We start from the raw sequence: 11,759 nt of genomic DNA, 5'->3' as shown, positions 1-11,759 counted from the left end.
TTTTTTCATCCCTTAATCTCAATTAGGAGGGGAGAAGTGAATTTTTAATTCGCGAGCGAATGGTGAAAAGTCACTGTGCGCCGAGAACAAAATTATTTTTCTCACTGGCCCATGACTTTGTCGTAGTTTGGATTTGTTTGTTACAGAGATTAAGGGATGCAACGGGGATCGATTGATGGGGAATTTAATTCTCCATCACACCCTCTGTGTTTCATTCCTTAATATTAATTAGCCAGCAAATGAATCACCTGAAAAACATTAAGAACATGCTGAGGACGAGGAGGACACAAATTCCACTCCGAAAGTATCCCTGTAACAGCGAGACTGCTACTGCCGAGTTACCCGNCCGTCATAACAAAAAATACTGTTCGTCATACGGCCAAAAAAAACTTTTCTAGCTCATATGATTGCAGCTCTCGCCTTCGGCTCGGGCTGCAAACTCATATTCGCCAGAAAAGTTTTTTTCGGCCTAGTGACGAAATATACTATTATGTCGCGCCGGGCAATAAGTGGAGTTTATCGCACGCTGCGCTTCGCGCAGCCTGCTTNACCGTGGCGGCATCCCTCCGTTGGGGTCGAACTACTTTTGGCTTGGGGTCAGTCTAACCCCGAGATCTGAGCCTCTACTTTAGTCAATCCTCTTTGTGTACACTCGTCAAAATAAGTTCTGGGAGTAACTAGACGTTTCTTGCTAGAGGTTGGGTTGGGTCGTTCATTTCGATCCCATTCTCCTANTTCGCCAGAAAAGTTTTTTTCGGCCTAGTGACGAAATATACTATTATGTCGCGCCGGGCAATAAGTGGAGTTTATCGCACGCTGCGCTTCGCGCAGCCTGCTTGAAACTCGACTTCTGCACGACTTGACATAAAATATTATAGAGCACTCGGTAATAAATTTCGTTTTCAACGAATGTGTGTACCAAAGAGGATTGACTAAAGTAGAGGCTCAGATCGCGGGGTTGCNTTCTTAGGGTCAAACGTCGCAAGGGTCAAACAACGGAAGCAATCCTTTAATCTGGAGGGTGAAACTAATAAGAGGGTCAACGGGGGACGCCAGGCGGTACAATTACAAGGTTCCAACGGTCATAAAATTTAAACAAAAAAGCAAGTAGGTTCACAAGGGTCAAACAGGTCACCAGGTCACGGCCTAGTTATCCTGACTGACCATTATGATTTACCTACTTTGTGATTGTTTCTTGATCGTTTGTGATTTTCCTGCTTGCCTGCGTCTTAATTTTAACTCTTGTGATTTTTCAACTTATCTCTCCTGTAGGCAGAACAATGACAAGGGTGGAATGATCATGAATTAAGAAAAAATAATCTGAAACTATTCCGTTTGGTCTTTGTTGCAACAGCTTATGATCATTTAACGCTCGCAAGTTATGATTGTGACGTTTGACCCTCGCAAGTTATGATTGTCACGTTTGACCCTTGCGAGTTATGACCTTGCGACGATTGATCCTCGCGAGGCATAACCTCAGTGGGTATGATTTTTTCGAATTTTGACCCTTGTAACTCTGACAGGCGGTATTCTCGGTAACAATCTCCCGGTTCCCCAAGGTGCTAATAGATTGCGCCACATAGGTTTTTGACAGGTCAAAAAACCGACAACTCGCCCGGGTAATTTACCTACTTTATGACCGGTCAAAAACCATGTAATTTACCTAAGGTAATTTACTTGCCCAACCCTGCTCCCATGCAACCCAACTTTACCAGAAAACGTCTAGTTACTCCCAGAACTTAATTTGACGACTGTACAGATCTCGCCTTCGGCTCGGCCTATAAACTACACATACGTTGAAAACGAAATTTGTGCCCTTGTACTCTAATGTACTATTTTCTTAAATCATGAACTTTGCCACAAAAATTTTCACTTGATAATTCATTCTGGATAGAGATGCAAAATGACCGTCATTTTTTAGATCGCGTCATATGATCAAAAAATGACGGTCTTGTGACGGTCATGTGACACATAAATTTTCCAACTACAAATGATTGTCACAAATCATTTGTGATCAAATTGTTGTCAAACCATCTATACAGTTGCATAATGACGGTCATAACTAATTTCCAATTTGTGACGGTCATGAATAAAACAAAATAGTTTCATTTATATGGATGGAAAAAAAACGTGATTTCCATGCATTTCAAAATGCGGATTAGGCCAATAACAAAAGGAATTCAACTGAAAATTGACATAGAAAAAAATAAAGTTTTATCTATATAGATGAAAAATGACTGTCATTTTTTCTTGACAAGTTGTGACGGTCACAGAAGGAGGTGGGGGAATGTGACAGCCGTCATGAACGCCTCGTCATGTGACCGTCATATGACGGGTCATGTGACGCATTTGCATCTCTAATTCTGGATAAGAGTGTCCGATTATCCGAGATTGTCCGAGATGATATGATGAACTGAAAATCAGTTTCATATTCTAATGTCCGCATGAAAAGTAAATCCAGAAAGAAGCTCGCGCATTCGTTAAAAACTTATATTTGGATTTTTATAAAATTCTATTAAAAAATCTGTAACTTTTCTCAGCGTTTCTTTAAAAGGAAATGTTCAATACAATAGAAATTATTTTATGTATAAAAAATCAACAGGATTCGATCTTTCCCTAGAACGTATTATGCAGAGATATTTTCTGTAGAAATTCTCGATATGAATTTTCCCAATTTTTTTCACTCCAATTTTTCTCTTCTGCTTCATTACAGAAAAAATGAAAGGAAAAACATTGCAACATTTAGGTGTTTGCAGGAATTTTCTATAAAAAATATCTCAATAGAATGAGTTGTATCGAAAAATCGAATTCTATTGAACAAAACGCGCAGAAAAGCTGCGAAGTTTTTCAAGAATCAGTGAAAAACTAACAGATGTGCACTGAAATTTCTACGGAATGGTCTAGCGAATGCGCTAGATTTTTCTATGAATTTTTTTCGTCTGTGCAATTATCTCAAAAATTATTGCCTCTGAAAACAAGCAGGAGTTCGAGCCTTTTTGGCCGAACCCATCTGACCGTTACTTTATAACACCTTTTCTTTCTTTCATTTCTACCAATTCCATTGGTAGTAAGCTTCCGAATGGGATAGAAGGCATCGAAACAAATATTTTGAAAAAAAAATTGAAATCGGTTGCGTAGTTTTTAAGATATTGCACATGAAAGGTTTTCAGAGAAAGTCGAATATCTCGGAAACTACCTACGCGATTGAGCTCATTTTCAATAGGAAGTATTGTTATGATCATGAGAAGAAGATTCTGTACAAATTTCAAGTTGATATCTCAATTTTTGCACAAGCTAGAGTGATTACAAGGATTTTTATGAAAAAACAGAAAAACGGAAATATCCCGAAAACTTTGTATGAACGGGTATATATGTTTTGATTGATTCGGATAGAAAGCATCGAAACGAATATTTTGAAAAAAAAATTGAAATCGGTTGACTAGCTTCGAAGATATTAGCGAAAAACGATTTAAAAACGAATATAGCTTTTGCACAGAGTTAGTCCTTGTTAAGGTCTATAATCTGACAAAATTTCAGATTTTTTGGAATAAGTTTAGCCAATTAATTACTCAATTTTCCAAAAATTGGCCACCGGAAAGGTGGCGATGGACGTTGACACCGACAGACATGGTCGCCAAACTTCGTATTTTTACGTTTCAGACCATTCTACATAATTTCCAATCAAAATTACAGAATATGAAAATAGCACGATTACAATGCTTCCATTCGGAAGCAAAAAATGACAGAAAACCTTTTTTGTGGCTTATAGTTGAGTCTTTACCTAATTCACTCAAAACCGAGTTAATCACACAATGATTCAGAAAGAACTTGAGAGCAACCAATTGCTCATCTCAAAGAATGAGTGTAGTGGTGGACATGTTGTCCACCACTACACTCATTCGTGCATTGGTGTAGGTGTCTGTCGAGAAAGGGCCAGGAGGGGCGCTCAATTCTCAACAACTATTTCCAAGGTGTTGGGTGGTGTTGAGGTGGTATTGGACATTGTGATATTCCCAAGTGAAAGTGAATCCTTCGTCTAGCAACGATTGAAAAATTGTAAAAGTCAACTAGAACAAATCACATGACCGGAATTTCATAGAATGAATTACTAGGAGGTTAGGAGACCCCAATAACCTACCTCAGACAATCAGCAATTGCATTAACACTTCTCAGATAACCTAGTAAATCTCGCCTTTTTCGGTCTGATGCCACTGATACCATTGCTGTTGGTTAGGGCCATTGTAATAATTGATTTCAAGTCAAGAGTGTGAATCATTGGGAAAAGATGTCTTTGGAGAGTTTATCGGATAATAGTTGCAGGCTGTGTGCCGAAGAGAAGATGGAGATGTTTCAGATATTTGGTGATGAGGGGAAACAGAGAAGAGTAGCCCAAAAACTGAGGGTTTGTTTACCTGTTATGGTGTACAAGACTGATCCCCTGCCCAAAAAGATATGTCAATTCTGTGCTGCAAGGTTGGACGATGTTTTTGAGTTCAGGGAATACTGTCTAAATGTGTACCGGAGAATGCATGTGAAGTTGTTGGCGAGGAAGCATATGAACTCTGTGAAAATATTTCTGGATGCTATGGCAAACTCACCAGATCCTTGTCAGGTAGATTTCCCCGTTAAAATTTTGATAATGAGTGATTTCTAAAGAATTCCTACAGTGAAAGTTTGTGATATTTTCCAGTAAATTTAACAGGCCCTGTTAAGAGAGGTTGGATTATATCCAAGGGGTCAAAATTTTTGTATATCTAAGGCCCGGGTGGATTATCTTTCGAACGTTATTTCGATTGTTTTTCCATCTTCATGATGCAAAATATATCACAATTGCCATTGGATTTTACATCAAGGGGTCAAAATTTTGGTATATCTAAGGCCCTGGTGGATTATCTTTCGAACGTTATTTCGATTATTTTTCCATCTTCATAATGCAAAATATATCACAATTTCCATTGGATTTTACATCACGCAGGAGTCTAGAAATTATGATTGTACAATCAAAAAAAGTCGAAAAAAACTGAAAATGTTCGAAGAGCATTTTTAATAAAGATTAAGAAATAAGTCCGATAGAGAGGAAATAGTGGATGGATAATTTATCATGGTAACTAACGATCTGACAGTGATTGACTGCTGTGATAAATGACGACATAACAGCCATTAGATACATCAAATTATTAATTTTCCACTTTCCTCCCTATTGGGTTGATTTTCCAATATTGTTCAAAAACGCTTTTTGAAAGTGTTCAGCTTTTTTTTTGATTGTACATTGTGCAATCATAATTTTTAGAAACTTCACGGCTACGTAAAACTGAATAGCAATTGGAGATCATTTCAGATTATCAAGATAATAAAAACAACCAATCCACCCGGGCCTTAACCCGACGAATAACGTATTTTTTTCTCGCAACTCTTTATACTTATGTTTTCATTATCTACAGGCACAATTGTGTATGCTAAAGCCTCGAGCACCACCGCCGCTGGTACCCTTGCCAGCATCACTGCCATTACCTAGTCCCGTTACTCCAGTTGATCAGCAAAACATCAGAGAGACTACTGCAACTCTCGAACCATTACCAGACCTTCCCTGTGAAGTTCAGATTAAAGAAGAACTGTCTCCGGCCACCAAAGCTGAGGTTGTCCCCGTCGATGTCAATGATGAATGTTTAGATGAAAATATTGAGGTGAATTATCAAGGAAATGACAACACCGATAGTGATGGAGTCGAGACAAATGGAACGGAGTCTGATCTGAAAGGGGAAAAGAAGACAAGCATTTTGGAACAAGTGCTCACTGGGAATCTAACTATCAACGATTGTAAAGAACTGTCCCCAACGAGCAAATTGAGCTCCAAATGGTGGTGTTCACCATGCAATAGTTATTACAGGTATCTTACATTTATATTATACAAGCGCAATTAAGTGTACTTTTCCCGGGATATTTTCATCCCTTTTTTTCTTTGCCCTTTTCCAAATGTGATGGACATAGGGGAGAGTAGGGCAAAATGAAATAGTCAATAAAAAACGACTGTTTGACGCAATTCAAGCAAAAAAATTTTTTTTATATTATTTTTTTGTCAACTTTTTTTTATTCTTGGCAGTACTGCTGAGAATAATAATTTTCCATTTAGTAAAATGGAAAATTATTGAGAAGTTTTGATGGGCGAAGATTTTATCAATGGATTATTCGATTGAAATTCAGTATCATATGTCTGGACTTTGGATTTTGCTGTTTCATTTTCTTTTCAATTAGTCCATTGACAAAATCTTTGCCTGTCAAAACTTCTCAATAACTTTCCATTCTACTGAATGGAAAACTATTCTTCTCATCAGTACTCCCAAGAATAAAAAAAAAGTGGATAAAAAAATATTTACTAAAGTTTTTTTTGCTGGAATTGCGTCAAACAGTCGTTTTTTTGACTGTTCCATTTTGCCCAACTCTCTTCTATATAATTTCATATAATGCTAACTAAATGCAATCTTCAAATGTGATTAAATAGTCAATGAAAAAATGGGTAGGAACAAATTAGTAGAACTCAAAATGAGGACGTCTTTGGGCTCGTTGTCAGCGTACTGGCCCTATAAACCAAAGCGTCCCAGCAGCGCGGGTTTGAGTCCCGGTGATGAAAGATTTTTTCATCGCCGGAAAACGAACCCAGTGCATGTGGAGTTAGTTATGTGGAGTTAGATATAAGTTACCTTAGAGGGAAGTGCGGGTAGAGAATTAGGCTGGGGTACCGCGTAGGTACTGGGACGGGTAGGTAAAAAACCAACAACGGTCATACCATCTGGCACCACCCAATTTTTTTAGTAGAACTCAAAATCGTTCTACGACATTTTTTCATGTTTTAATGCTTGAATAATTGCTCTTATAATTTTATAAACTATTAAATATTATCCTATCTTTATATCTTTTCAGAAGCCATGATACACTTGCTTCTGGTAATAATTACTTACTAGCAGAAGCAAACGTATCATGCATTTCCGAAAATATATAATTACCTACTGGTTTTTCTAATTTTCAGAACGAAAGAAAGTTTAGTGAAACACATAACACTTTATTGCCCTCGTAAATATTCCTGTGGCAAATGCTCCCTCGTATTTCCAACTGTTGAAGATTTGGCAAAGCACGAGGGCTCTGATCATTTGAAAGTAACCCTTGACTTTGAGGAATCAGTGAAACAATGTCATGGTTGCGATCGTGAGTTTGTAAGTTGGGAAATGCTAAAGCATCATCGTTTGCGGGATCATCTTGCTAGTTCGATCGAACTTGGAACTGACACATGGTGCTCGCTGTGTAATAGGTAAACTATTGTCCACGTAATAAAACTTGGTATTTTCGGTGATCCTGGATTCTACTCAGAAAGATGCACGTAATTCAAATGTCAAAAGAGCTTTTCTGCAGCCGATGAGGTTTCTAACAAAACATGACCCCTAATATTCTCTCCAAAACAAAGTTATTATCAAGATAAAGTCATATTTAGCGAGGAAAAGTGTAAAAAAAATATTTTAATGAATGAATTTGAAAACTTTTATAATTTTAAAATCGGACTTTGACGTCTCAAACAGTCTGGTGGGCCCTGATTGTCAGAAAATGAATTTCATCATCAGGATGGTTTTTCTCCTGTAAATTATCGAATGAATGGGGAATTCAGGTCGTCAAGATCCTATTTTATTTGCATTTTCCAACTAGGATGGACTTTTAAGCATTGTTGGAGTTGGAAAAACGTCGCCCCTGGCTTATTTGTAGGAAATTTCATGCTCGACAAATTAATTCCTATGAATTATCATCTTGTTTGTAACGGTTTTGTCAGCGTAAGATAAAAAAAGTAGCGGAATCATGTATTTTTTCATTTTTCTATATTTTAAAACAATTTTCCCATGTGCTAGAGTCCCAAAAACTTAATATGTATTTCATATCACTTTTATGCAAGATATGCTATGATTGTTATTCTTTTTCCGTTTTCCTCACATTTTAAACATCTCTCACACAATTTAATTGAGAAATTTGATGATTGAAAATGTCAAAATCTTTCAAAAGTGTGGTTCGCACGAATCTAGAAGAGGTGCTATACATGAGTAAAACTTTGTTCAAAATATAAACCTTGATGTGTTCACCACTTTTGCATAGATTTTTCCCAAATATCGAGCTATATCGGGGCCACGCTCAACTCCACGAATCTGGGGACTTTCTGGAAAAAATACTAGAGCCTCCAGAAGAGATAGATAATTCGCCAAAAGCTCAGGAAGACTTGGAGAGCGTGAAACGCGAGCATTTCATCAAGAGCATCAGATCACTAACCTGCCCCACCTGTGGAAAGGTAAACCTAACGAAAATACTCATAATATAAGAATTTAATTCAGCCCATTTGATTTCCATTGCGAATAATGTTTGGGATTTAGGTCTGCACCCAACAGAGTGCTCTATCTAACCATATGCGCACTCACGAACCAAAAAAACACAAATGCGAGGAGTGTGGTCGATCGTTTGGACTGCTGATACGTCTCGAGACTCATAAAATGAGTGAACATAATCAGAAGAGTAGAATTTCACCGGCGTTGACGAGTGTCGAGCAAGAGGAGGCTTTGAATGCTGAAAGAGAGGCCAGGGAGGCAAGAGAAGCTAAATTACGGAGTCGACCATATAGTGAGGTAATTATGGACTTGATGAGAAGTTTCCAACTGCCGTAATTGATACAAAAATAATTCGGCAGTGAAGTGATAAAATAGACAGAGCTCCTAATAAATGTCCTACAATTTCAGACAGATTTTCTTCAGGACAATTTTTTGAATCTCACTTTGTATTATAAAGAAAGGTATTGACATAAATTATACTATCTGAGATATTAAAAAAATGGATTTTTGGAATCGAATGCTTCTATTTTACCACTTCAGTACTAAATCCCTTTGATTATATTCAATTTGTTTTTTCATTATCATTACAAGTGTTTACTCATGGCTTAGAATTTTTCTTTCGTGTAAAACGAATCTGTATCGATTCTTCATTTCGAGGCACTTGATTTGTCGAAATAAGAAAAATTGATTTCATGGATTCATTCATTTTTAGATATTAGATCCAGAGGGGGTCGTACTTGATGATCAACCTCCTGCAAAAAGACAAGCGACTAACTCTTCGAAGAATGTTGCACGATGTGGAATTTGTGAACAATGGTTCACTGATCATACAACGATGCTCAATCATTTGCAAACACACTCAGATAATTTAACTGCTAAGAATTTCACATGTGCCGTATGTAGGAAAAGTTTCAAGGAGAAATGGCAACTACAAAGACACGAGGTAAGCCATCGTCACTGCCTCAGACAATTAAAAATCAAAACCAAAATTGAGAATTGGTGTAATATTACATTAGGTATTTACCTAGAAGATGAACAATTTTGTGAGAAAATGGCGAGATTTTTTTGGTAGCTTAAAAATATTCAACCACGAAGATCTGTTAGAGTTTCCTCCTAGGATCCCTCACTGACGAAATAATTTAACAAGTAACACTGTAGATGACAGACCTCAATTGGAATTTTCTATATGTTCACAGGACCATTAATTTAATCGTTCCATAATTTATTTGTAGATCAAAATAATTGTGATTTAATTTCCAGGTCTCTCATAAGCGAGTGAAAAATTTAACCCCCGAGGAGGAGCCCCAAGATAAAGTGCACATTGTTGATAAAACATTTCATTGCCAAAAATGTAATAAGATATTCTTCAAAGAATTTTCACTTGTGACTCATCAGTGTATGAACCAGAAGAGATTTAAATGTCCAAAGTGCCTGACTTTCTTCGGGACCTGGCAGGCGAGAGCTTCACATATGAGGTTACATTCACCCTCAGCAAAGGTAAATTGATCAACCTGCATGAATTTTTTCTTTATAGAATCGTTGGAAAAGTATGGAAGATTCTAGCACAATTCTTCTGTGCCCATTCAAATCATCAAATCATCAATTCATAATGCTTTGACATCCCTCCAGAATTCATTTCAAATTTCTAAGCAACTATGTAATTGGAACCGTCTTTCTTTCTTTCAATTGAAAATAATTGATCGAACAATGAATGTATCAAATGTCAAGTTTTGATTGTCGATTATCCAGATCAGAAAATAATCTAATGACCAATATGATCAATCAATTGATTAATTTAATTTCACAGGTATCATCGCAAAAAGAACCTGTCGATGATGCTAATGACCCCACCGTAGAGTCTCCATCAGACACCTCCTCAGGTACCTCCGTCCCATTTCTGGAGCCCAAAGTCGAGATTAAAGAGGTGGAAAATCCCACAGCCCCCGTAAAAAGAACTCTAATCAGAACAGCGAATGGGTATGACATGATATTTACCATTTGATTCAGTGATAAAGTGGTAAAACGTCTTATCTTAAACATATAGTATAAATCATGATATTTTAGGGAAAATGTCAATCGCTTCTGTCCTCTCAGTCTGATTTTTTTTTTTAAATTTCTGAGGTATGGTTGAGAAAGCTACGAAGACATTTTAAACAAGAGTAATCCTGGAGATTAAGCTTATTTTCATAGTTGATGATTTCTCAATAAAATTTCAAGAGACTTTTTTGATGTTGGCAAAAAAAATTCCTACAGGAAAATACCATTTAATTATTAAGTTGGAGTACAAATACAATTGAAAATTACTTGAGATAATATATGGAACTATTCCACTCATCTTCAAGATAATCCATAGATCCAGGCCGTTTTATCCCTTTGTCACTGAATTTACAATTAATTCCATCACATTCATTAATAATATCGCATTCTCATCACAGATATCGTTGTGGCGTATGCCAATCGCCATTTGTCCTTCGTGAATTGGCTGTGGCTCACCTGAGATCAGCCCATCCAAGAATCACGCAGTACACATTTAGTCATCACATCAAAACCGATCATCCTAATGAGTCTGAGAAATAACATTAAATTATTGTCCTTATCGGGTAAAAAAGAAATTCACCGTTTTGAAAATTCCGTGGATAAGTGGTAAGATTACTCATTCATCTCGGTACAGTTATTTTTTGGGTAGAAAAGTCACATAATTAACGAAATTAATTTTTTCTTCAATAATTTCACCACTTCACTGTCCAATTGCTTGACAAATTGATAAAAATTGTATGAAAATTTTTTTATATTTCAGATGATTCAATTAATTGAGTCATGTTCCTGTAAAAACGAGATCTATTCTATTCGATCGATTGAAAAAGGGAATAGATCATTGATTACAGATTCCTGTCACTGTGTCATTTATTTTAATTAGAATTAGAATTGGAATTGTCATTGAGATTGAAAATAGTGCTGATAATTGGTAGTATTGGAAAGTGTCTTTTTGGTGGATAATGTAAGTGGTATTAGTATTTATCGAGGTAATAAACAGCTTTATCATTGGAAATTATATTTTTTTATATTCATCATAGTGAAGAAACAATTGAGGTTAATAGAACAGCGGTTTGGGAATCACTCCGTATTTACCATTAACGATAAGAAAGTAATAATTTTAAGATAGAGGATAGTTGTTTAGTCGTGTGTGTGAAATGATTTTGAAACAAGTTGCTCATTTTTTTAATCATCCTGACTATTATTATTATTATTGTCATTATTATTATTATTATTATTATTATTATTATTATTATTATTATTATTATTTAAATTGATGGAGTGGGGTATATTCAATTTTCTCACTGTCTCTTGCTTTTGTATTCTTTAAAGATGATTGGAGTAACTCATCAAACGTCGAAGTGGGTGGAG

The 11,759-nt window shown here is 36.4% G+C and overlaps 2 protein-coding genes across 3 annotated transcripts in view; one reads left to right on the top strand and one right to left on the bottom strand.

Annotated features, from left to right (window-relative positions):
• Positions 1-3,839, bottom strand: part of LOC107045515 (probable glutamine--tRNA ligase) — a 29,142-nt gene extending 25,303 nt beyond the window's left edge. The window contains exon 1 of the mRNA XM_015267818.1: positions 3,782-3,839. The gene's annotated coding sequence lies outside the window, so the exon portion shown is untranslated. The remainder of the gene's footprint in view (positions 1-3,781) is intronic.
• A 92-nt stretch (positions 3,840-3,931) lies between these two features.
• LOC107045513 (zinc finger protein Xfin) lies at positions 3,932-11,403 on the top strand. Of its 2 annotated transcripts, XM_015267813.1 has the most exons (10): positions 3,932-4,612; positions 5,442-5,887; positions 7,025-7,303; positions 8,131-8,320; positions 8,403-8,651; positions 9,067-9,297; positions 9,615-9,851; positions 10,162-10,331; positions 10,790-10,997; positions 11,152-11,403. In XM_015267813.1, the coding sequence occupies exons 1-9, from the start codon at positions 4,286-4,288 to the stop codon at positions 10,929-10,931; spliced, it is 2,271 nt and encodes a 756-aa protein (XP_015123299.1). In that variant the 5' UTR covers positions 3,932-4,285; the 3' UTR covers positions 10,932-10,997; positions 11,152-11,403. The 2 variants fall into 2 exon arrangements, with proteins under 2 accessions (XP_015123299.1, XP_015123300.1); XM_015267814.1 differs by lacking the exon at positions 10,790-10,997.
• The last annotated feature ends 356 nt before the right edge of the window (positions 11,404-11,759 follow it).

This window comes from Diachasma alloeum, unplaced genomic scaffold (assembly GCF_001412515.2).
Source record: "Diachasma alloeum isolate Michigan unplaced genomic scaffold, Dall2.0 Dall_scaffold_00967, whole genome shotgun sequence".
NCBI lineage: Eukaryota > Metazoa > Arthropoda > Insecta > Hymenoptera > Braconidae > Diachasma > Diachasma alloeum.
The sequence above is the reverse complement of the archived record's forward strand: the minus strand, read 5'-3'. Positions and strand labels throughout refer to the sequence as shown.